Consider the following 27,743-nt stretch of genomic DNA (forward strand, 5'->3'; position numbering starts at 1 on the left):
ATAAATCTGCAGTAGCTCAACCTTAACATTTCTACCCTTGTTGATATTGCCTCTAAGTGCTTTTTTGGAGAATACTGTTCTCCACAATAAATTATCACCTGGCTTTTGTCATCTATTATTATACATGTTTTATGTCTAATAATATATGGTTAACAAGCAATTATTTTAGCTTTCTCTATAAGGGGTCTATTCATCATCACTTAATTTCTACAAAAGTAGGTGAAAATTAAGATTTTCACCTATTAAGTGCCTGAGTAATTTATAATTTTTGTAAAGTAGGAGATATCACAGATATCTACTGGTTACAATTGTCCCCCAATGATTTCCACAGTCCCCATACTTTAGTAAAGAATAGTCCTGTTCTCACCTCGGCTTGTATCCTCCAAGGCACGGTGATGTAATGAGAGCCGCGGTCACGGTGACTGGCAGGTGCAGCTCTACCCACTTACTGGGGAGCTGATGAACTTCTAACCTTGAAAAAGACGTCAGTTAGAAGTTGAAACACGTAGGTGCTTGGCCACAAACTGGCAATTCTCAAGGAGCCCGACTGCACACCCTTTCCACAACCCAGGAGCGTCCCATCTTACTAGCCCGGCTATCCCATCGTCCACAGAACATTGAGCGGCAATTTATCAGCTCCCCAGTAAGTGGGTAGAGCTGCACCTGCCAGCCACCTTCACCATGGCTCTCATTACATCACCGCGCCTTGGAGGATACAAGCCGAGGTGAGAACAGGACTATTCTTTACAAGCGGCTGCATAAGAGTCACCGCAACACATGCAAGCTCCCTCTGGCAGCCTTACCTGTCATCAACTCCCTGCTGGTCGGGTCGAGTTTCAGTTTAACCCACGGAGCACCTTTTCATTATCTCAAGGGCTGTGATCTGGTATGGAATTTATAAGAGACTAATTCACCTCTTTCATTGCAAAGGAACATTCACTCTGCATTGGATATAAGTAACATCTTAACTTTCTTACTCATATTATATTCCAGTGACTTTTGGGCCCCTTTTCCTTTTTATTAGTATTCATGATTAATATGTTTGCTATATGGTAACATTGATTTTACAATTTAGAATAAATTTATATACATTTTTACATACATACCCCATTGTTTTATATTTAATTTTCACCAATACTTTCTCTCTCTATGGTTGCCTATGTACTATTATACATGCGATATTTAAAACACTCGGCGCATCGTTATGGCCCTCCGTAATACCAGACCCAATACGTAAAACGCATTTTTCATGGAGAAAATTTTTTTTTACCGCAAAATTCAGGGGCCGTTTTCAACAAAGTACGCAACTTACAATTTATTTTTTCGCTAAGGTATTATTAGGGGGCCTGTCCAAAGGGTTCTGTAAGAAATCCCCACATTTTTACACAAAAATAGGGATTTTGCTAATTTTTTTGCCTGCCCTAGGCTGGAGAAAAGTTTTCTCCAGTTTTTAGGCGAAAGTTGGCAAATTTCGTCCGCAAATCGGCTGATTGTGGCCGATATATCGAATGATATATCGGCTGATCGGAACTTCCAGTTTCGCCTCTAATTGAATACAGCCCTAGGTCTTCGAAAAAATTTATCCTGTATTAGTATGTTTTGTTTTTACTATATATAGTCATATGCATCTATACTCCTTACACTACACATGATAAATGCCTCCTATACAAGGATTGAACTCACAGCGAATTCAATCCTTAATTATCACTGGGAATATTTTTCCCTTAATGTATAGACCCCTAAGTCTTCAAAAAAATGTATCCTGTTTTAGTATGTTTTTTTACTATATATAGTCATATGCATCTACACTCCGTACAATACTACACCTGAGCCACTGTTTTAAACATAACATTCATGTGTGTAAAGTTGGGTACACACCTATACAATCGTTGGGCCACTCTTTCAATTTTGACTCGTTCTTTCGATATTAAAAGTGTATGCACCTTCGATCATGCTTTGTTGGTGAAAAGTGGTCGAATCGAAGGATCGCATCTTATGTGCAGTTTACTTTTCGTCAGATTCAACTGGGCCAGATCGGACCAAAAGTGCTGTGTGTACGCACCTTCCACCTTTCTTGCAATTCTACACCAGCAGCATCGCCTCCTCTGTGGGTGGTGTAATAATTTTCTTACGATATGTTGGCAGTCAGGATCGAAGGCTGCAAGTATAACTGTATGGGTGTGTATGCGGGTATCAGCACTGTGGTCAGGTCTTACGATAGGGAGTGAAGTTGATCGATACATCATATCGAAAGAGTGATCGCAAAGGTGTGCACCCAGCCCAACCCTAAGCATACACCCACACCTTACTAGGAGCTGTTAGTACTATCTCATCGCTTCTGATACAAGGAGGCCGTGCCTCAGATCCCTGTAGTTACAAGAGTACTAAAATGGCTTTTTTTGGAATTGCAGTTTCAGACAGCTAAACCTCAACATTTTTACATGCTCATGGTTAGTTTATTAGCTGACCATCTGCATTTGCAGGCTAGATGGAAGGTTTTGCACCAATAGCTAATAAACAGTAAAAAAAATGACAAAAAACCCCAATAAATATAATAAAATGTATGTATTATTTACTAATGTAAAAATAAAAATGAGCTATGTTTTATTCTGTACTTATGTTTTTGTATCCAGTTTTGACTTAGGTGCACTTGACTTGTTTTTCTTTAATTTGTTTGGTCATTACCCTTTTAATTATGCTTTTGACCTTCGTTTGACTATCTTTATACTGTAGAGACAGAAGGATTGGGACCTGCACTAGAAAAAAACAATCTAAGTTGGTCAATCCGAAAAAGTGGTTGGCACTATATACTCAATATGAAAAATATTACAGTAGGGTATATTATATTATTATGTGTAAAAGACCAACTTAGTAAGATTCAAAGCAATAGCAGTGGTTGCTTCCTAATTCTTGGTTGGTGGTGCTCCCCTGAGTCAGAACAGTATCAATAAGGAAAAGGAAGAGAAAAGAAGACTCTTTGTTGGAGGCACTCTTAAAGTAGTATGAATAGATTAAAACTTAACGTTTATTTTTTTAGGTTTTAGAATAAAGCTAGCTAGCTCCTGAGCTGCTGCATTGCAACATGCTGCAACATAGTAGTACTAATTGTCTCTGTTAGCTCTTGAGCAACTGCATTGCAACATGCTGCAACATAGTAGTACTAATTGTCTCTCTGCTAGCTCTTGAGCAACTGCATTGCAACATGCTGCAACATAGTAGTACTAATTGTCTCTCTGCTAGCTCTTGAGCAACTGCATTGCAACATGCTGCAACATATTAGTACTAATTGTCTCTCTGCTAGCTCTTGAGCAACTGCATTGCAACATGCTGCAACATAGTAGTACTAATTGTCTCTGTTAGCTCTTGAGCAACTGCATTGCAACATGCTGCAACATAGTAGTACTAATTGTCTCTGCTAGCTCTTGAGCAACTGCATTGCAACATGCTGCAACATATTAGTACTAATTGTCTCTGCTAGCTCTTGAGCAACTGCATTGCAACATGCTGCAACATAGTAGTACTAATTGTCTCTGTTAGCTCTTGAGCTGCTTCATTGCAACATGCTGCCACATAGTAGTACTAATTGTCTCTGTTAGCTCTTGAGCAACTGCATTGCAACATGCTGCAACATAGTAGTACTAATTGTCTCTCTGCTAGCTCTTGAGCAACTGCATTGCAACATAGTAGTACTAATTGTCTCTCTGCTAGCTCTTGAGCAACTGCATTGCAACATGCTGCAACATATTAGTACTAATTGTCTCTCTGCTAGCTCTTGAGCAACTGCATTGCAACATGCTGCAACATAGTAGTACTAATTGTCTCTGTTAGCTCTTGAGCTGCTTCATTGCAACATGCTGCCACATAGTAGTACTAATTGTCTCTGTTAGCTCTTGAGCAACTGCATTGCAACATGCTGCAACATAGTAGTACTAATTGTCTCTGCTAGCTCTTGAGCAACTGCATTGCAACATGCTGCAACATATTAGTACTAATTGTCTCTGCTAGCTCTTGAGCAACTGCATTGCAACATGCTGCAACATAGTAGTACTAATTGTCTCTGTTAGCTCTTGAGCTGCTTCATTGCAACATGCTGCAACATATTAGTACTAATTGTCTCTCTGCTAGCTCTTCAGCAACTGCATTGCAACATGTTGCAAGATATTTGTACTAAATGGATACAATGATATCTCCTATAACAGTATGTACTGTATGCAGGATAAACCATCTGACAAAATACTACTTCAAGAATACTAGAATCTACTGTATGTAGATATGTTTATCTGATATTTTTTCAAAATTAGAAGGAAAGTTTTTCTGTCATTATTTTCAACAACAAGGGATGTTTTTGAATGATCAATAATAGATATATATAATGTGTTGAATCTAACCACTTACAACAATCGCCTTTTGCCTGTATTAACAAAAATTGACAGTCAACTATATTGATTTATATGTTTGTTTGTAATTGTTGGTTGTATTTAAATATTATTGGAGGTTGAAAAATAACCTCTTTCCCCTTATATTCTAAAACCTAAAAACTTTAAACTATTCATACTACTTTAAGAGTGCCTCCAACAAAGAGTCTTCTTTTCTCTTCCTGTCTTTATACTGTTCCAGAATTATTTACCCCTATGGTTTGCTCTGTCACGTTCTTTTTTTTCTTGTTTTCCTTATTGCTCTTTATTGTTTTGGTTTTATATTTGGTTAGATTATCTCGCTTATTATTTTTGGGAGTCTCTTTGTTGCCACTGAGATCTGGCTCAATACACCATGGTCTTAGGTACTCAGGAATAACTGTTCCCTTGTTCTTTGTGTTGATGGGTGGGGTTTAGGTGCAGGAGAGTAGTTAGAAGGGGTTTTTCTTCGGGGATCCGGGTATGGTGGTGGTATGGTCATACAGAGTGGGGGGAATGTGGGGAAGGTTGTTAATTGCTGTATTTTGCTGTTTATGTTGTGGAGTTAATGGCTGATGTATATATTCTGTTAGTTACTCTATATTGATCTGATACTTAGTTGCACCACGTCAGCCTTCTGTAGAGAGGTTCACATTAGTGCAGCTTGGTTTGATGTTGAGTGTTGAGGTCTACACAATGCTACCGATTATTCTCCTGGTTTAGTGTTGTGTGGGCCTGAATGGTGCCTTCGAGCCCCACTTCACTACTTTTCTATTTTATGGGGTTTTGATACTTGTACATTTTCTGTATTGGGTGAATTACTATTCGCCTGCTTTTATTTCTACTCTGATACCTCACAAATATTTTTTTTTTAAATGCTAATTATTACTGAGTGTCTCTTTTTGTGCTCTATTTTACTGTGTTTCGTTTTTGCTTGGCTTGTCACATTTCGTATGCTCTTTTTACTTACGTATCTCTATATATCTTAAAGTGCTAAGTATTATTCCTTTTATTACTGTACTTTGCCTTGTCTCCTGGATATGTTGTTTGTTGTAATATTTTTGTGGATGTAAATTTCGAAAATCCATAAATAAATGCAATATTAAAATAAGTTTAACTGGATGGCAACTGGGCTTTCACACTTAGCATAAGTTTGCCTTGGGTGTGTACAGTAGATGGAATTACAGTCTATTCAGAGCAGAGGTAAGCCTATGTAAAGACCTGGAATTTCAGTTGGACGTCTTGGACTCAGGATATGGCTGGTGTACATAGCGATATTGATGATGAACGCTCTTGCAAGCAGATGTAAATGGCCGCTTTGAGTGTGACTCTGAATCAGCCCCTTTGAGTTGTGATCTTGATAAAAAAAAAAAAATCCTTTGCCACCAATTTTATTTATACATACTTCTATGCAGGTGTTATCATTACTGATTTTCATTAAGATCATTTTTTGTTGAGAAAAGTCTTTTATGAGCTAGAGTTCATAACTTAATTCCGCTGGTGACATTACTTCCGTACTGGTAATTTATTTACAGTATGTAGATTTTTTTCAGTCATTATAAAACCAGTCTAAAACACAGGTCAAATCATGTTGTATCAGTGCCTGATTCAGCAAGGATCGCAACTGCTAATACGCACGCAATTGTCCGATTGTTGCGTTCTGTACATGCATATGCATCGCACTCCGTGCACCCGATCGGGACCCACCGCAGAGTGATTGACAGGAAGTACCGCTTGGGGTTGGTGACGGTGGGGGGGTGAGGTTAGCAAGTTCTGCTAACCTTGTGCAAGTGTGTGTGAGGCTGCGATTGTACTCGATGGTACCAATGGTTTTGCAGTCTTGCTAAAAATTATGGATGTGTGTGAGGTAAAGTGGACGTCCTTATATAGTGCAGCGGAGGCATAGCGATCGCAGTGGATTAGCATACTATCACAGTGAGAATGCGTGCATAATCGCTATTGCAATCGCAGTTGTGATCCTTACTGCATCAGGCCCTTAGTAAGGAAGGAATTATACAGGGAATTAATACATTTTAATGTTCTTTTTTGCAAAACATTTGCAAGGGTGGCATTTTATGTGTAATTGTGTTTGCTCCTTAATCATACTTACCTACTTTTAATATCTTCCTTCCAAGAGAAGGTATGAAAAGAAAACATGGGCAGGGCTTGATGATAAGATTGGTGTCCTCATGTAGGCTGGCAAGGTATGTGATGGGGCAAATCACATTATTATGCCCCTGTTAACTTATGGACTCATGTGGAGTTGGATGTATGTCTGTCTGTATCCAGATTCTATGCAACTTACACTTAAAACTACTTTTTGCAAAACATGAAGAGAATGGTGGGTGAGCAAAAGGGGATGTAGTTACCATCCTGGCGCTCAGGATGCCGGCGCTCAGAATACTGGTGCCGCAGTCAGACAGCAGTCGGAATCCCGGTGCCAGAATCCTGACTGCCGGCAACCGATGGTAAGTATTAGGGTTAAGGGGGGTTAGAATTAGGGACTAGGGGAGGGTTAGGCTGCAGGGTGGAGGGTTAGGCTGCGGCAGGGAAGGGTTAGGCTGCAGGGGGGAGGGTTAGGGGGAGGCATAGGGTTGGAACACTTACCTAGTTGAGTCGAGATTCAGACTGCCGGCATCTCGACAGCTGGGATCCTGTACCCAATCTGAGCATAAGTAAAGTAAAGCAAGTTCTTATAATTGCATCTCAAGTAGACATGGGTGCGAGTTCCAGAGGGCTGGTGTGTGGATAGTCAATGTTGAGCATACCTACCTAGACATTTCTAATTGGCTGCTTGTGTACTGACACAGCTGATAGTACTTAATGTAAGTCACATCCATCTATTTGCATTAACTTATATTTCCACTTGGACTACTGTGAGGAGAATATTCAAAATGGATTTTGAAAAGAGAAAAATAGCACGTTTATATTTAATTTTTAATTAATGTTGAAAATGCGACTTTTGAATTTATTTATAAATGTCTACACCCTTTTCTCTTGTGTATATATTTAATTTAATTATTATGTTGTGTACAGATAGGGTAATATGACCTTAGCAAATTTCTACTGAAATTATCTCTTCACTATTAAGGTGTGTAGGTATTCACACTTGTATGTCTGACGTACTTAGGTCTGGCACAAAAGCTACTATTGTATGGATGGTTGCATATCAAGGTGCATGAGGATGACACACTTACATAAAGGCACTTTTCTTTGCCTGTATCCTTTCCTGCATACATTTGGAGTGTAAATGTGTCTAGCTTTACATTAGCCCCTCAGTGGTCTTCATGGCATGCATCGTTATGACAGTCCTTACCCAATTCACAGGCTGGTGAGCTGCCTGCATCCACAGATAGTGTGGGAGGTTTTCCAATAATCTGGGAGTCTCTCCAACATGAAGGTAGAGTAGACTATTATGTCCTAAGTATAACTATTGTTATGGCTACTAAACTGTAGAATGTAATTACATATAAAAAGAGAGAATTATAGTTTCAGGGAGAGGTAATCCACAAGACTAATGCTCAATGTGGGTCGTTATCACAAATAAATTCTCACATAAACCATAAATTCTACATCCCTCACATAATTGTGGCATGTTACACAATGACTTAACCAGAACACAACTTGCTAACAAATACACATCCTATCACAGTAAGTCCTGTGTATGCTAACATTACCTTGTTGAACACTATCATTTAATATTACAACATGTGACGAACAACATGTACAGTGATCCTGGCAAATGATTCATATTTTTGTTCTTTTCTCTAGGTATACTGCTGTCACAGCAACATGATGTCACTTCTCCCCCTGTGCCTGGTAACTCCCCTGCCAGAGACATAGAGGTGATGCCAGATACTAGTCATGATGAAGAAGAGAGTGAGAAAGAGGAGCCTCTGACCATCTCAGAGCAGGTGTACAACCCCAGCGCTAGCTTGTTGCCCACACCAGTAGATGAGGGGGTTGAGATGCTCTTTAATTGCCCACTGAGGGCAGAAAGTGAGAGAGACGATGCTTATTCTTTTGAGGAGTTTGAGGCAGATGAACATGCATTTTTGATTGCAGAGGAGGAAGAGTTGAAGGCTGCCAGGAAAGCACTAAGCATGAGCTACAATGTACTGATGGGAAACATGCAGCTGAATGCGTTTCTCAAGAGTTTCTCCCGGCTTCTCGTGGTAACCCTGGGCTTGCTGTTGGTGCTTCTCCCACTGCTTCTCGTCCTGCTGGAATCGGACATTGACGTTTCCTTTCTTCACGAAATCCGCCAGACTCCGGAATTTGAGCAGTTCCACAACGAGTTCTATTGTCCTCTTCGGAAGTGGTTGGCATGTAAAATCAGCTCAGCACTTAATGTTGCTAACAGTTCCTAAATTAGTGCAATATTAACAACTGAGGGTTATATTCAATACTTCTCTTCCCTACATATCATAAAGATGTATTTTTAATATCCAATGGGTCATTGAAACTGTTACCAAAAATAATGAAGTACATTGTAAATATCTTGATTTTCTTGCTTTTTTTACTGTATAGTGGAGTAATTATGTATATATTTTTAGCAGTTGACATTTTGGTGTGTTTAAATCAGAAAAAAAGTGATCTGTCCTTGAGATCTGTGGCACGTTCTGGGAGAGTCATTTTGAATATAAACCTCAGTATAATGTCCCCTAACTCCTTCCTTGCCAGAGAGTACTGAAACACATTGCAGATGCATAATGCAGTCGAACCCTGGCCACAGAAGGGGTAACCGATGCCTATACAAGCAACGTTTTTTGCTGGTTTTATTTTCTTAACTTTTTATGTGTTCAAATATTTTGGTAAATTTGTAGTAAAGAAATAAGTCTTCTTAACTTATTTAATTGTACAGACTAAAAACTTTAATGCACAAGAGCATGTTGAAAAAAATATTTTTAGATGACTTGCAATATTGGCTTTTTTCTGAATGTTTTTTTTTTTTTTTTCAATCTGTGTCTCAATTCTCAAAAACACATATTTGCACAATATATTCAGAGGTTTTAAGCTGGTATATCAGTGATGACTGCCCAAGAAGAAAATAGATTTGTCAACTGCAGACTTTCGGGCTTATGCAGAGTTGAACATATGACCGTTTGTATACCATGGGGGAGATTTATCAAAGCTTGGAGAGAGATAAAGTGAAGTAATAACCAAACATATCCTGTTATTTTTCAAACACAGCCTGTAAAGTGACAGAAGCTGGTTGGTTAGTACCTTATCTCTCCAAATATTGTGATAAATCTCCCCCAATATCTTGCGTGAACTCGCTTTGCATGTGCTCAGGAAATGTGAGAATGCAGAGTCAAACACATTCCGAATGTATCTACACTTACTAATATAGAGGTGGAACGGGGGTGTGATGGGGTACTCTCAAATACCCAGAATTCAGTAGGGGCATATTCACATAATTCGGCCAATGTGGACCAACATGTAAATGTATATACACCAGTTAGGAGGCTTATTACTTTTGCTTAATATACACTAAATTATTTCTATCTTTGCATCACCCCTTTTATTATTATTTTATAATAATGTATACAGTATATTATTCTTTGCTCAGAGTGTCTCACCTATTTCAATTATATAAAGTTAAACATGCAACATACCAACCTTATTATCACTACTTTTTATATTGAGTTTTACAAAATGTTACACTGAAAGATGCAATCTATTATACTGGAGAGGAAGAAATGCACTTTTTGTTTAGATTAGATTTAGTGAAGTTTCTTCATGGATACATATCACTAAGAAGTGAGACACGTGCAGACTGCCCAGGATGGGGAGAGTCATCATGTGACTAGTACAAAATAATGAGAATATTCAAATCAAGTAATGTGCCTAATAAATACATTGCAAAGTCCAGTTTTACTACCAACCCAAAAACCATATGTTGCTTTTTGCAGTACAGTATAGGATGGATTTTAGCTAAAAGGCAATTACATATAAGGTGAGATCCAGGCTTTAGTTTATAACTGAAAACCTCCCAACTGCTGAATTTTTACTGTTGGTTAAAGTAAAAAAAAAAGAAGCCTTTTGTGAAGAGTAAAAAAGTGCCATGGGAGCAGCATGTAAGCATAGAATCCTCACCGCGCTCCTTTCTATGCTGTCACAGCGGCATTTAGGAGGCACAGGAAGCAGCTTGACGAAGTTCTTTAGCTGATTTGCTAAGGGCGGGTAAGAAACCGATCCTGCATGGAGAAAGAATGAGATAGGTAAGTGAGACAGGTAGACAGACAGACCGTGAGAGGGAAGCTGAGACAGAAAGAGACTGATAAAATAAAGGTGAAAATGACAAAAGAAGGTGGGAAATCACAATGGTACTACATTTATTTTATCCTGTCCACTGGGCACAGGGTCCTTCCTGTCTTTGGGACCCTGTCCCTTAATATCACCCCCACATCCCTGTTTAATCCCAATTACCTATATTGTCTCCCCTAGCACCCTGCCTCCTATAACCCTCTCTGTTCTCCCCATCGCCCTGTCCTAGGGCGAGGAAATCCAAGTGTAAGGTAAAGGCAATAGAGTGGTGTGACTACTACACAATGATACAATTCCTTATTCTTTTAAGAATTTAAGTCATCAAAAGAGTCATTAGTAATATTGTGTAAAACATAATGTAGCGAGATATTTAATATTTATGTAAAGTTTCAATTATATGTAATATTTGTTCCACCTTTCAGTAATTTCATTGAAATGTTTATATTTAGCAATCATGACTTTTTCCATTTATATCAATAGAAAGAGATATCAGCCTAGTGACATACTGTACATTTCATCTTTCCCGAGGTAAAAATCAGTAAACACTAGGGCCAACTCTGAGCTACCCAACAAAATCCAGATCGCTATAACCCTTTATTTAACACTGGGCCAGTTCCATTAAAAACTGGAATGTTGGTCATGTAACAAGCGACAAAGAAATCCTAAAGTAAAAAAAGAAACATTCAATATAATCAAAATGCTTTTTTATATATCACATGAGTTGCAGTGTTCACATATTAAAATGTATTTTGATTATTGGACAAGGTATATTTTTAAAACAAACAAATTGTGTGAGACTATATTTCACCATTATTATCTCAACTCTTACTATCCTTCTGAAAATCATGAATTGGAAACATTTTGAGAAATGTGGATGTGCAGAAAGATGTTTTTGTCACTGATATTAGTCCATTGTAAAGTGTCACTTATCTTATCAACATTCAGCTTCCATATCATATAGGAGAATGTTGACATTATCTATAGTATATGAGGTCACACCACAAGTAAATATACACTTGCACTATACTATAGAAAGATAAATAATCACACATTTAAATTATAGGTTCTTATCCTAAATATCAAAACATATTTTGACTAGTTTTTTTTCCCCAATTGTTCAACAATCCATTTTAAATGAATGAATCTAACCATTATATTTTTTACATTTTGTTTTGTTGTTTGCTAATAATTGAAGATGTATTATAACATAGGTTTTATTTGACAATTTTCTAATATTTTGCTTTTCAATGCAGGCAATAGTAATGCAGAAGTAAAGAAAAGATGAATATAATTGGATGCATTGCATAACGTAAAGCTTTCAGTAGCTCTGAGACTGAAGGTTCCCATACACGGCCGATCTGTCGGGATCGTGTTGTTACTGCCGGCAATCGTGCGATCCCCACTGACCGCACGATATGCCGGCTCCCCCCTCCTCTATTTGAATGGGATCGTACATAGCATCCAAGATCAGATGGTTCTGCAGGACGATCTGGGGATGTGATGTACGACATCGCGGGAGCGTGCAGCACGATATCAGGTACGATATCGTGTCCAAACACGGCACGATATAGCGCCTATATCGTGCCGATCTGTTGGATCGGCAGGTATATCGTGCCGTGTATGGGGGCCTTGAGAATATCCTATCATTATTTTGACACAAGCCAAGCCATGTTTTATAAACAAACATCAATCCTCTGAAACCAAACCAAACACATTTCTATGGAATAAAGGAGTGAGTTAGTGAAGGCATGACATAGCTTTCTACAGGCTTGTCCCATCCACGTTTACTTCCATCCGATCAAATTAGGGGCCTAATTCAGAGATGTAAACTAACCCGATGGTTAGCGCACATCTCCGATGTTGGGAGTCTGCTCTTGCACAGGATCCATTCTGCGCATGTGCAAAACGGGATATTTTCAATTAAATTATTTAGAATTTTCTTTCATTGGCACATTTGCAAATGGTGATATTTTGACAACAGTTCTCCTGTTAATGTGTCCATGTATTGTGCTGCTGGAATAATAAATTTACAACAATGTCTGAATTGTCATAGTCTCAATGTAGAGGTTTCTTCACTTCTTCCATTATTGAGCAGGGTATTAAATACATCAGTGCCTCTATAGACCACATATCAGTGTACTTGCAATGCGTTTTTCATCTATCAACATTTTATTCATAAAATAAATAAAGAATAAGTAGAGACAGGTTAAAGCAAGTTCAGATCAGGATTGGAGAAAGTGAATGGCTTCCGTGAAAGTGTCACAGAAATAAAGCTGTAATGTTTATAAACCTGTTATATCAGTCTCTCCCAGCTGTTAACTGAACATAAGTAAGATAAGTCCATTACTGTCACCACATGGCAGAGCACTGTATCTGCACTTTTTAGTGAGTTTTCGAAGTGGTGAACACATATTGGAGAGGAGGGGGATTCAGCCTATTCCTCTGCCTTTTTTCATCCGAACCCCTTATTAAAGAGTGTTAAATAGGGACAGTAAGTGCAGTTAACGGGTGTTAATTCATTTAGGGGTCTATTTATCAAGCAGTGAAAAGTGCGGAGAAGTGAACTAGTGGAGAAGTTGCCCATAGCAACCAATCAGCTTTCAAGTAGCTTTTATCAAGTACAGTCCTATAAAGTAATAGGTAGGAGCTGATTGGTTGCTATGGGCAACTTCTCCACTGGTCCACTTCTCCACACTTGTCACTGCTTGATTTATAGACCCCAAAGTCTGTGAAAAGTTCACAGACTTATGTGTTAATGTGTGTTTTTGCCCATTAACTGCATACTCATGAGACCCGAAAAGAAATCCACATAAAGTTGGACTAATTGAATAGCTGCCGGCGATCAACTAGCAATTGTTAACGTAACGGAGCTAATTGAGTTTCTCCCATATCCTCTGACAGGAACTGAGCTAGCTACAGGTATTATTTAATTCTATGACAATCACAGGTAATACGTGTAGACCAGCTGCCCATGAGGGAACTAATCATGGATTAAAAGGTTTCAGCATATTTGGGAACAGGCTGCATATTTCAACTAATGTTGCCCTGGAAAATGCTGGTGGCAGTGAATGCTTGTATTGCACTGGATTCAATGGAGTATGTTGTGATCAGACCCAGTGCTATTGTACTAAACTGCTGAAACAATTATTTTGGGATGTAGTCGCTATCCCAACAGTCAGATTCCCGAAGCTTAATAAACTGGCTACAGGATACCGATGGGTCAGAATGCAGGCAACTTCAAAGGTAAGTATTAGGGGAGGGTTAATGTTAGGCTGCTTGGGGGGGAGAGGGTGCCGGGGGGAGAGTTAGGGTGCTGAAGGAGACAGGGTTAGCTGGCGGGGGTGGATCGGTGGACGGTTAGGCTGCGGTAGGGGTGGGTTAGGATTGGGGTTGAGTTAGCCTTAGAATACTCACCAAAAATCGCCTGCATTTTCACTGTCGGGAATCCGCTCCCAGCATTCTGATTCAATGAAGTATGTTGTGATCAGACCCAGTGCTATTGTACTAAACTGCTGAAGCAATTATTTTGGGATGTAGTCGGTATCCCAACAGTCAGATTCCCGAAGCTTAATAAACTGGCTACAGGATACCGATGGATCAGAATGCAGGCAACTTCAAACTTAAGTATTAGGGGAGGGTTACTGTTAGGCTGCTTGGGGGGGAGAGGGTGCCGGGGGGAGAGTTAGGGTGCCGAAGGAGACAGGGTTAGCTGGCGGGGGTGGATCGGTGGACGGTTAGGGTTAGGCTGCGGTAGGGGTGGGTTAGGATTGGGGTTAGAGTTAGCCTTAGAATACTCACCAAAAATCGCCTGCATTTTCACTGTTGGGAATCCGCTCCCGGCATTCTGACCATATCCAAACCAGTCTTATATGCTAAACAAATGGCTGTGATAAAGTCAGACCTCATCTAATTAACACATGTCAATGCTATATGAAAAGGCAGGAGATACAAGTAGCTCTGTGCTGTGAGCTTCAACAGACAAGAAAACTGGTGTGTGTAACAAAAATACTTCCTTCACGCATCACAACTTATCTCAAGATTTTTTCTGATAAATTCCTGTAACTTTAGATTTATATATGAATTTTATAACTAGCTGTTTTATATATTCACTATGCATGCTAGGTTTATTTCCATTGTTAATACATTGAAAGGCCAAAAAACCCACATGAAAGATAGGATTAAGTAAAGAATCCCAGTGATCCAGATCTTTGCTTTGTTTAGCTTTTAAGCGTCTATGTACTAAGCCTTGGGGAGAGATAAAGTAGACAAAGATAAAGGGGCATATGTATCAAAGCTTGATGTGAGATAAAATTGTGAAATATATGTCACCAACTAATCAGCTTCTAACTTACAATTTGCAGGCTGTGTTTAATAAATGATAGTTTGGAGCTGATTGGTTGGTGATATATATTTCACAATTTTATCTCACATCAAGCTTTGATACATATGCCCAAGTGCGAAACCAGCTCCTGTCTGTAATTTTTCAAACACAGGGCTTCATTCAGCACGGATTGCACGGCTGCATTCTGCGCATGCGTATGGATCGCAGTGCGCGTGCGTGAACCTGCCGCTGCGATCGGGAAGCGAGCACAGTGAGCATGCAGAGTGTTCACAGAGTGATTGATATTAAGTGACCGTTTGGGGGTGGAGAGGGAGGGTGGTTGGCGGAACGCAGGTGTGCCTGTATGTGTGAATGGCGTTACAGAGGCGTGCATAATTAAGTCCCTGCGATTGTGTACGCTGGCAGAATTCTAGATGGCGACAGGAAGTTTAGCAGTTTGTGAGGTAGGGTCAGGTCAACCACAGCTGTGCGAATGGTTCCGATATTACTCAATGTTACCGATGTTGTTGCTGACTTGTGGATGCATGTCATGGGAAGTGGGCAGGCTTTATACAGTGATGGGCGTCTTGGTATACTGCTGAGGTTGCCGTGCAATTGCATTCATTAGCATAATCTTGCAGCTAGTGGGTGTGTGCGAACGCAGCCGTGCGATCCGTGCTGAATCAGGCCCACAGCCCTTAACAATTAGGAGATGATTGGTTGGTACTTTATCTCCATCCACTTTATCTCTCTCCAAGGCTTAGTATATAGACCACCTTACTCACTGAAGGTTTTTATCATAATTACAAAATAGAAAGGCAAAAAAAATATGTGCTCTGTGGGTTGCTCACTGCAATACATAAAACATTTGCTAAAGACAGGGATCTTACAGCCCGGGAGGCAAATACATCGGCCCGTAAAGCTGGAATCCTAACCTGATGTTCTTATTCTAACATATGACTTCCCTGTAATAGATCATGTGGTGTTTTTTCACGCAGCAGAAATTTGCACAAGTTCACGGTACTCCTTTCATTGAGCATTATCATTTAATTCACTTGAAATTTGACCTTCTCTGGTTTTAAAATAGCTTTCGACTTTGAACGTAGGGATCAAAATATTTAAAAGAAAAACAAATGAGAGAAGCATATTATTGCTGCTGTATATTTATTGACATTTGACAGATTGATTGATAGGCTCCTGACAATTTGGGAGCTGAACCAGGTCTATTTGTTGAAAGCACGTAGAAAGATGGAATAGATAAAAAAATAACATCAAAAATGATTTTTTTTTTTTTTCCCGGCAATCAGCCATGTGTATAATAACGGCTTTTGTATAGTTGGTTTATGATGATACTGTTAAATAGTGGTTTTTATGTATGTAATTAAAATGTGTTTTTGTGGTTTGTCTTACTGAAAAACACAACTCTGGGAACTTAAACTACAAATGTATATGTGTGTCTTTCTGTATACAAGGAAAAATTCTACCTGTCATTAAAGCCTTATGATCTTTGTATGAAGTAAATTTCACATTTTTATGTCAACATCCAGATTGTTTTGTATGGTATTCTTGACAATCCCTAATAAAATTCCATGAAAGAATACAATAATTAAAAATATCTTGATTACTTTCCTGTACACAAATATTTTAATATTAATAATTCATGAATAAACCACCATGTGACACATACTATTTTGCATCTACAGTGATGCCCATATGTTCAAATAATCCATATGTTAATTACCCCTGATTTAGGAACAGGGCAGTTTCTGGCCCATTTGGCTCCCAGTGCGAGCATTCAAAATGCGCCCCCCCCCCATTATAATATTTTCACTAAAACCTCTGTTGTGTGATTTTGCAGACAGCCTGCACCCCCCCCCCACTGATATTGCGCAGTGCGCACACACAAGCAGCCTACACCCCCTCCCCCTTCGCGGAGGTTACCTTACCTGGTGTAGCTGCTTGTCCCAGGCCAGCCAGTCCGGACTCCGGAGTGCGGCACTGCGGCAGATGGGAGCGGTCGGACAGCCGGGGCCCCTGCTACCACCATGTGACTCAGTCACTGTGTAGGGCGCTGAGACCTGAATGAGGCGGCGGCCGCGCCCGCCGCGGGAGTCAATCTGAAGCGGCAGGCGGCAGCAGACGGAGCGGAGGCAGAAGCCAGACAGGGCAGGGAAGCGGACCCTCCTTCAGGACTCAGAGTCCGGCTGCGACCCGGGGGGAGTGGTGGAGCGGAGGACGGAGGTCTCTCCCTCTTAGCCGGCGCCCAGAGTGTCAGTGCGGCTGCTGTGAACGCCGAGCGGGAAGAGCGGCTTCCTGTCATGTGACAGTGCCACCCATGACGAGAGTAGGGAGGCGGTGATTGGACGTTGGCCGCGTATGTTGAGATCAGTGACAGGGTGGAGCGCCCCGTGCGTTTGCACGGGTCGCCCGCCCCTAGAAACGGCCCTGTTTAGGAAACAGGTGTTATGCTATTAACAAGGGATCTCCTGCTTACACATATATCCACATACATCTTACTTTCATTCGCGTTAAACACCTTCTAGATGCGCCATGCCGTGGCGTAAATCAGTAGCGCTGATCGTGTAACAACCTACAAATGCATCTTATTCGCAAAGCGATGTGAATTGGACAAACATGCAGCTTCTGCTGATTTAAAATATGTGGCATGCCTATATTCTGTGTATGACTACGGGTGCATCTGCATGTGATATGAGTAGCATGGTGCTCACGCATTATGATTAACGTAACTTGTGGCGCATGGAGGTAAGATGTATATGGACACATCTGTAGATGCAGTTCCAGAAACCACCAAATTAGAGGATCAGAGCAGCACAGGTTAAGGGAGATTTAACTTATCTACTATATATATATTTATATACAGTACATCAACTCTGGCACTCTGACACCGCACCAAGAGATTGCTTGCTTAGGTGCCCTCCTCAGGGGACAGCACCCCCCAATGTACGAATCCAAGGAAATAAAGCGGCACTCAGAGACTTTTCAATGAAGTGAAAGTAACAGTGAAAGCTTTACTGCATGAGTCAACGTTTCGGGGACGTGCTCCCCTCCTTCAGGACAAGTAAAACATCATAAAGTGAAACATTAAATAGGTGCGCTTACCAATAGTGATCCCCCCATCTGTGTGCATCCTGGACGCACTGCCCACAGCTCTGATCCGTCTACCTCTGGAAACGCTTCACTGCTAGACCAGAAGTGACGTCGCGGGACCCGGCAGCGCTGCCATGGAGGCAAAATCAACAAAACCATCTTACTGCTAATGCTTAAACACATTACAAAACATATACATTGTAAATGCAGTGACTTAAAATACTACTTAAGACGTGCACAATCATATCACATGTATACAGTGAATAAAGTGCAATAGCTTTGTGCAAAAAGATATAGTGCATAATGTCATATCTGATATTAAAATATCCATAAAATATATATTATATAATATATGAGTGTTATATAAGAATAATTGTTATATTTAATAAGAATAATTGTTATATTAAAAACTAGACAGCCACAATGACACCTTTTATCTCAAAATATATCTGAACCTCATAAAAAAACAGAATCTTGTATCAAAAGCTTATGTATAATAGTATCTTTTAGATAAAATTTATTGGATAAAATGTATTAAGCCTAGAGAATCATTTAACCAGAGAGAAAGAAATTTACCAGATGTGGGGGCCAGACAAGGAGGAAAGCAGGGAAACAAACTCCCGAAAGTGAAGAAGAACTGATTTTTAACATATCTTCAAGCCCACTATCCATAGTTGAGATGAATGTATTAAGTAAAGGTTTATCATATATTCCTACCAACAAACCTAAGACATTCAAATGGAAAGTGGATATGTACAAACTAAATAGGACCTTAAAGCTAAAAGAACACTTTGATAAACATCCCTCCCAGTCAAAAGAAGCAGTACCCACGAGAATAGGGAAATTGGGCCCAAAATCTCGCTTTGACCCTGTTTCATCAATCGCTTCGATTAAAACTTATCACAGGTTATTGGAAACATCTGGCCTACAACATGATCCTCCTATTCATTATAACTTAACAAAAGAAGAACAGTTAGCCCTTAAGGCGGTGGCACCATCAATCGCCAACACATATATGTGGAAAATTGCATGCAATCTGTTTTTTTAAAAATAAGATGTACAAAAATTGGTATTTTTATACTATCGTTATATAGATGACTTGCTGGTATTTTGGCGAGGGGATGAAAAACAGTTGGTGGAATTAGTGGATGGACAAAATAAGTCTGACAGTTCCATCAAATTAACTGTTAGTTGTAACAAAGTTGAGATATGTTTTTTGGATATACTTATCAGGGTAAGTTCAGGAACAATATATACCAGCCTCTATACCAAACCTACTGATTGTAACACATTGTTACGTCATGATAGTTTCCACCAAGTATCCACGATTAAGGGATTACCATATTCCCAATTCCTAAGGGTATGCAGGGTCACAAGTGATCAACAGGAAACAGAAAGACAATTGGATCTTATGATGAACAAATTCATAGCTAGGGGCTACCTGATTAATGAATTAAAGATAGCTAGGAGCAAGGCCCTATCTAAAGATAGAAAGGCACTCCTTGGGCCTGTGACAAAGAGAAAATTGGAAAAAGTTATACCCTGGGTAAATGAATTCAATACAATTAGCAAATATACCAGTAAAAAGGCGAAATAATTATGGCCCATGGTCTTATCAGATCCAGATTTGGGTGTTATGCGTAACACTAGATTAATGCCAAGTTATACACGGAGCAGGAATATAAAAGACGTAGTGATGAAGACGGACATCACTGGGTTCAAGAAGGCACCCACACATTTGTTACGTCGTAAAAACGGCTGCTTTAAGTGTTTAGGTTGCACTACTTGCAATTATTTGGCAGTAGGTGATACAGTTGTTTACCCACATTCTCGTAGAAAAAAATACAAGATAAAGTGGCCCTTAACCTGCAGTTCCAAATTTATAGTCTACATTATTATATGCCCTTGTGGGCTACATTATGTAGGCAAAACAGAGTGCCAGTTTAAGGTACGGATGGCACAACATAGATCAGCCATCCGTATAGCCTTACAGTCAGGGACAGGAGAACTGGTAGCAAAGCATTTTTCGCTTAGACACGGTTAAACCTAGGGGGTTATAGGATTCTCTAGGATTAATAAATTTCAGCTAATAAATTTCAGCTAAAAGATATTATTATACATAAGCTTTTGACACAAGATTCTGTTTTTTATGAGGTTCAGATATATTTTGAGATAAGAGGTGTCATTATGGCTGTGTAGTTTTTAATATAACAATTATTCTTATTAAATATAACAATTCTTCTTATATAACACTCATATTATATATTATATATTTAATGGACATTTTAATATCAGATATGATATTATGCACAAAGATATTGCACTTTATTTATTCACTGTAATCATGTGATATGATTGTGCACGTCTTAAGTATTATTTTAAGTCACTGCATTTACGATGTATATGTTTTGTAATGTGTTTAAGCATTAGCAGTAAGATGGTTTTGTTGATTTTGTCTCCATGGCAGCACTGCCGGGTCCCGCAACGTCACTTCCGGTCTAGCAGTGAAGCGTTTCCGGAGGTAGACGGACCGGAGCTGTGGGCAGAGCGTCCAGGATGCACACAGATGGGGGGATCACTATAGGTAAGCGCACCTATTTAATCAGGGGCAGAACTATGGGAGACAATGGAGGCGCCTGCCGCCGGGCTCCAGCTCTGAAGGGGCACCTTGTTCACAACATATTCACCCCACTTAGGGCTGTAACTATGTACCCGGAGTGTACCGTCACAGCCGCCCAATACATGGCACCTCTTCCCGACACCTGAGAAGCCACAATACACTAGTGGAGAGCTCCATGTCAGACCATCAGCTGCTGCCTTCGTCCGTCTATAGCCTGCCTGCATGCGAATTGCTACATTACAGTGTCAGCGGCTGTGACGGGGGGGCGGGGGGCGATTGGGATGAACTTATGCCACTGTATTTAATGTTTCACTTTATGATGTTTTACTTGTCCTGAAGAAGGGGAGCACGTCCCTGAAACGTTGACTCATGCAGTAAAGCTTTCACTGTTCCTCTCACTTCATTGAAAAGTCTCCTCCTTATTTTCTTGGATTCGTGTATATCATCGTTTTTCAACCACTGTGCCGTGGCACACTAGTGTGCCGCGAGCGGTTGTCAAGTGTGCCGCGGCGGTCAGCTCAGCGTACTAGTACTGTATTTTATTCCTGAGGAGGCCAATGTAGTGTGTTTTATTCCTGTGGAGGCCAGTATGTGTGTATATTTTTATGTGGGAGCCAATTTTGTTTTTTTTTTAATTGGTCACGCACACCGTATAGCCAGATAGTGTGCCTTGGAAATGTTAAAATCTTGTGTAGTGTGCCTCAAGTTGAAAAGGTTGAAAATCACTGGTGTGTATATATATATATATATATATATATACACACATAAAAGAAGAAGTTTGTTCATTAGCAAATATATTCCACAGTTATAATGGTGCAGCTGCCAAATTTTGCATAGTTATTTAGTATTAAAAAAAGGAAGCTATTAGACCACATAGCGACAACCCGACAATGTTACAGAGCGACAAATCTTATATATAAAATTTATTGGTCTGTTTGTTTGTCTGTGCGGTTATGCATTCAGAAACCCCTGCACCGATTGGGATGAAACCAACGCGAGGTGGTCCAGTTGGATCCTGCCCAGGTTTTAGGGGGTGTTAGGGTCCCGGTCACACCTCCCATTGGTGTATGCTGGGCAGAACTTTGACTCAGGGAGTCTGTTCTGAGCCTTCCATTGGATGAATTTGGACGAAAACTTTACAGAGTGGTAACATTGGATCCCAGAACAAATACTAGGGGGTTGAGGTCCCGGTCAGACCTCCCGTTGGTGTACGTTGGGCAGAACTTTGACCCGGAGAGCCTGTTCTGGGCCTTCGACTGGATGAATGTGGATAAAAACTTCACAGAGGGGTGGTAATTGGTCTGGGGTGCCTAATGGAGTGGTTGGGGTCAGACCTCACGGTGGAGTGCGCCGGGCAGAATTTTGACTTTGGACTCTGTACTGGGACATTGTTTCCGGTCGAAACAAACAGTTCAGGAGTACATCAAAAGTGATATGAATGACACAATACACACAGAATTTAAGTTAATTAATTTAAATGATTTTTTGGTACTTAGGTTCGATTTCTAATTCATTCCGATAATGGTCCAATACAGCACAATCACATCCAGGAGCCTCGCTCTACACAATAGGCCGGATGGGTACTACGTCTCAGCACTTTTTGCAGCCAGTCTGGGAGATGGGAATGAAGGCTACAGACTTCCGCATTTCACAACTAATTATAGGGCTCTTAAGAAAGACCAGATCCTGTATACCTTAAAATTAATAAAAAGAAGAGAGTGGAGCTCTAGTACAATCAAGTGGCCACAATAATTAATAAAAATAAACTTATTACAAAACAATAAGATTACAACCACATATCTATAAATGCACACAGATATAATACATATGAGAAATGGATCAGGGACATGTGGGGACAAAGCGCAGGACCACTTGACGATCTTTCTCCTATAAATGTCCACAAATAACGCTATGTAAATATCCACTGTATGTTCAACTATTCCTCTTTTAGTATAATGTAGCTATTGGGGCAGCAGCTACAACATGTATTGATAGCCCCGACACCCCTGGACGGTGGGTTGATTGTGAAAAGTGTGGTGTGTTTGATGATAGCAAAAATATTGTCTTTTGCTGTGGAACTACAGTACTTGGAGAACCACAATTACCAGCATGTAGGGCATTACGGGCATGCTGGAACCTGTAGTTCCACAGCAATATAAATATTCAAATAAACACAAAACACACACCGTTGAAAGTAAAAGTTTATTAAAGACATACATGCACACACACATGCACAAACTATCTCACATATCCCTGAAGCCAATAATGTCCACTTGTCCAAGTAGATAATCCATAGCATACCTGTAATAAAAAAAATCCATACTCACCTCCTCCTATGCGGGGATCACGTCCTCTTAGTTCTATATTGGCATCCACGGTTTTGGCAAAACAAAAAAACGCAAATACGTGAGCCACGAACTTAGTACTACCCAAATGACGGAGTGCTTATTAGCTTAGACAGGCGAGCTTAAGGTTACTTTCGTGCCCAGTTTAAAAATGGCGCCGCAGCGCCATTTTTGAAATTCAAAGATGGCTGCCACGAGCCAATAACGGCTTGTGACATCATCACCCCGCCTCCTAGTCTGTGTCTGGAGTCTACTGCGCATGCACAAGCCACCGGGGATAAGGCGTGGCAGTCATTTTCCCGGTGATTTCCTACTACACATGCACAAAACACCAGGAAAATGGCCATGGTGGACATTTTTCTGTTTTTTTATGTAGCGCTACTCGCATGTTTCTCACATTCCCGGAACTCGCAATGGCCAAACTCGCATCAAAATGTTTTCCCATACAACTTGGCCAATGTAATAGAGTGCAAATGTTTAGCTTACCTAAAACTTGCAAAATAATAGACCTGCTTCAGGCTAGTTTGTATAGCCTTAGCAGGTGTGAGTTAGAAGCATTTACAGATCAGTGAATGACGTGGGGTCCCCCCTAAAGGTACAACTAGCACCAGGCTGTGTGAGCCAATCCTGGTTGTGAAAATATGGGGGGGGTGAAGATGTAGAGGTCCCTTGTATTGGGAACATTTGTTCGCTACCTGGATACTGTAGATGGGATGTGCAGTTGAAAAAGACATTTACATGTCGCAATACTCAGGGCAGGGTCTGATTATAGACAGGTCAACAGGGGTGGTTGTCCTGGGGCCCCCACACACTGTCCCCGGCCCCTGGCCACATTCCCCAGATGAACATTTTTTTTTTCTGTTAACGGAGCCACCTGTCGCGGTCCCCGGCCTGCAGTTAAGCTTGTAGGAGAGGGAAGGCAGATGTAGAAAGTTTGGAGAGGAAGATGAGCCGAGCAGCAGCAATGAGAACAGATTGGAGTGGAGAGAGGTTGGTTGTCAGGAAGGCCAGATAAGAGGAAGTTATAATAGTCCAATCTAGAGATGACCAGTGAGTGGATGAGGGTCTTAGTTGCCTCCAGGGTGAGAAAGGGTCTTATCCTGGAAATATTTTTGAGATGGAGGTGGCAAGACTGTGAGAGATACTGAATGTGTAGTTTGAAGGAGAGGGAGGAGTCAAGGACTCCAACAGCGCAGTTGCGGGCTAGAGGAGATAGTTGTACCGTTAATAGATAATGAAATTGTGGGCAGTGAGGCTATGCGGGAGGGTGGGAAGATGATCAGCTCAGTCTTAGATATGTAAAGTTTAAAAAAGCGCTGGGATATCCAGGAAGAGATAGCAGAGAGGCAGTTGGAGATATGAGTGAGGAGAGAGGGGGGGAGGTCAGGGGAGGAAAGGTAGATCTGAGTATCATCAGCATAGAGACGATATGGTAGGCCAAAAGAGCTGATGAGTTCACCTAAATAAGATGTATAGAGAGAGAATAGGAGATGTCCGATAACAGAACCTTGGGGAACACCTACCATCATTGGAAACAGGGGGGAAGAGGAGACAGAGAAAGAAGGGTCAGAGAGGTAGGAGGACAGCCAAGAGAGGGCAGTATCACGTAGACCGAGAGTGAAGGGTCTGAATAAGGAGAGGCTGGTCCACAGTGTTGAAAGCAGCAGAGAGGTCAAGGAGAATGAGCAGAAAGTAGTGGCCTTTAGATTTGGCAGCAAGGAGGTCATTTCTGACTCTTGCAAGAGCAGTTTCAGTGGAGTGGAGAGAACAGAAACCTGACTGAAATGGGTCAAGCAGGGAGTGGGAGGAAAGAAAGGTGATAAGGTGGTTGTAGACAGCATGCTCAAGGAGTTTGGAGACAAACGGGAGGAGAGAGATGGATCGGTAGTTGAAGAGAGTGTTAGGATCGAGGGTAGTTTTTTTTAAGAATGGGGGATACAAGGGTATATTTGAATGCAGAAGGGACATTGCCAGATGACAGAGAAAGATTGAGGAGGTGGGCAAGATGGGAACAGGCAAGGGGAAAAAGGTAGTGGAGGAGGCAGGAAGGGATAGGGTCAAGGGGGAGGTGGAAGGGGGGAGGATCGGATGAGGGCCATGAGTTCCTCTCCAGATACAGGGGAGAAGGATGTTAAATTCTGTAAGATGGATGGGGAGGGGTGGTCACGGTAAGGAGGGGGAGGAGTGCTGAGAGTCAAAGGCAGAGAGCGAGAAGGGGAGGCGAGGAGGGGGTGGGCAGAGGAGGGAGTTGAAAGTGGCAAAGAGACGCTGGTGGTTTGAGGACTGGGAGGAGATGAGATTTTTGAAATATGACTAGAGAGGGAAAGGGCAGCACTGTAGGATGACAGCATACATTTGTAATGGAGGAAATCTTCCATAGAGCGTGGTTTTCTCTACTGTCGCTTGGCAGTTTGTGAAAACTTTTGCAGGTATCTGGTGCATTTGGAATGCCAGGGTTGAGGTGTGGATCTGTGAGGGTGAGTAGTGATCACCAGAGCAACAGAGTCAAGAGTAGAAGTAAGGGAGGCATTGTAGAGGGAAGTGGCCTGTTCAGGGCAGGAGAGAGAAAGGATAGCAGAGAGAAGCGATTCAAGCAGGGAGGAAAAAGCAACAGTGTCGATTGCTCCAATGTTATGCTTAGTAATGGTACCCTTAGGAGGTAGAGTAGGGCAGGGAAAGAGGAATAAGTTAAAAGGGAGAAGGTGATGTTCAGAGAGGAGGAATGGGGAATTGGAGAAATTAGAAATATCGCAATGGTCAAGCGAGTGCACATAAGGGAGGGTGAGGAGGTCCATTGGGAGAGTCTAAATGAAGATGTAAGGGTAAGGAGTTTAGAACCAGAGGATTCTGTTGGAATTTCAATTGGAATACTAAAATCACCTAGGATAATGGAGGGAAGGTCAGAGGAGAGAAAGTGAGGGAGCCAGGAACTGAAGCTGTCAAGGAATTTAGAGAGAGGGCCAGGGGGATGGTAAATGACAGCTACTCAGAAGTGTACTGGTTAGAAGAGGCATATAGCATGAACTTCAAATGTAGAGAATGTAAGAGATGCTTCTGAGGGTTTGAGGTGGTATGAGTAACCGGGGGAAAGAAGGACCTCAACGCTACCACCACGGTGACCCCCAGAGGGGTGTGGGAGAAGGTGGGGCCCCCAGAAGAGAGAGATGCCAGAGAAGTGGTGTCAGAAGGTGAAATCCAGGTTTCAGCAATGGCTAGGAGATTCAGGGAGTTGGAGATTAAAAGGTCATGGGTGGGGACCAGGTAATTACAGACCGATCTGGCATTCCAAAGGACACAGGATAGAGGGACAGAGTTAGTGGGAGAGATGTGAATGAGATTATTAGGGTTGCTGTACCGTGGAGGTGAGATTTATTTGGGAGCCTGAGACGAATAGCGTATAGTGATCATGTGGGCTCCAGTGTTAGTAAGTAAACCTGTAGGAGGTGGGCAGGGAGGGAGTTTAATGAGATGTGGATGGAGGTGGGGTGAAGTGACAGGGAGAGGAGGGTGGGAGGAGAAATTAGCATTGGGATAGTAGGACCCTGGTGGGGTAGAAGAGAATGAAGGTGGAGTAATGGTAGAAGAGGGGGAGGAAGACAGACAGAGGAGGGGAGATAAGGGGAGGAGGAGACCAGGGAGAAAGGATAAAGGTGGAAGCAGGGGGCAGAACAAAGGATTAAGTAGACTTTATGGTGAGGATGAGGTTAATAGGGGGAGGAAATGAAGTAAGAATGTGAGATGAAGTGCAAGAGGTTTCCAGAAATGCAAGTAGAAGTACAATGTAGGAAAAGGTGTCTGCGCAACAAAAAGTTATAATTGAGTATAATAAAAGTGGAGATTTAGTGGGAGCAGACATTGAATATTAAAATAGACATTGGTAGTAGCTAGATCATGTGAGACTATGCAAAAGACTAGGCAAAAGTGCTAAGGTACTAAAAATACATTATTAGAGAGGTAAACTGACTTTGGCACAGATACAGTATGCATTGAGATTATATGTAAAGCACAGAGCCTGCACAAATAGGAGCAAGTGAGGCACAAGGTTTTTGTAGTTACCAAACAGGGAGTCCAATGATGAATGTCCTGGTTATGTAGTCAGCTGGAACTTGTAGTAAAGAGATTGTGAACTCACATTTGATGATCCAACTTTGGGCCTGATTCAGAGGTGCTCGCAGTTTGGGAGGGCTCGCTCTGAATCAGAGCAGATTTTTTTTCTTACTCCGCCTCCAGGCCACTCGCGAGCGGCCTGGCGATGTTCGATTATCGCGACCATCGACATTGCGAGGAGACCCTAAAGTAGGGTCTCAGCACTCGCAATGCCGAGTGGACTTCCTGCTCTAATAGAGTAGGAAGTCCACTACTGACATCACGAGTGATGTCAGTAGGGCCGCCCACAAACGGCAGACGAACGCCTCCGTTTGTGCAACTACCCGCCTACAAAATGGGGCAAGCTGTCGATCAACATCGACAGCCGCCCCGTTTTGTTGCGAGCCCCGGAGCGAGTGAAGTTCTTACTCGCTATAGGGCTTGCGCACGCGCATGCCGCGCGTACGCACTGGGCCACCATCAACCCATCGCTTTGTGCTCATGAGCAGGTCTGAATCATGCCCTTTGTTCATATATAGTTTAGGTTGTTGAGTGATGTTAGATTGTTTTACTTTTGTTTAATTTCGGTTTAACACGGT

At 41.3% G+C, this 27,743-nt stretch overlaps 1 protein-coding gene across 1 annotated transcript in view; it reads left to right on the top strand.

Annotated features, from left to right (window-relative positions):
- The window catches only part of FRMD3 (FERM domain containing 3), a 247,169-nt gene extending 233,239 nt beyond the window's left edge, over positions 1 to 13,930 (top strand). The window contains exon 14 of the mRNA XM_088470113.1: positions 8,166 to 13,930. Coding sequence (XP_088326239.1) covers positions 8,166 to 8,764 — 599 coding nt within the window. The 3' untranslated portion in view covers positions 8,765 to 13,930. The remainder of the gene's footprint in view (positions 1 to 8,165) is intronic.
- The last annotated feature ends 13,813 nt before the right edge of the window (positions 13,931 to 27,743 follow it).

Source organism: Taudactylus pleione, unplaced genomic scaffold (genome assembly GCF_031769625.1).
Source record: "Taudactylus pleione unplaced genomic scaffold, aTauple2 ptg000095l, whole genome shotgun sequence".
NCBI lineage: Eukaryota > Metazoa > Chordata > Amphibia > Anura > Myobatrachidae > Taudactylus > Taudactylus pleione.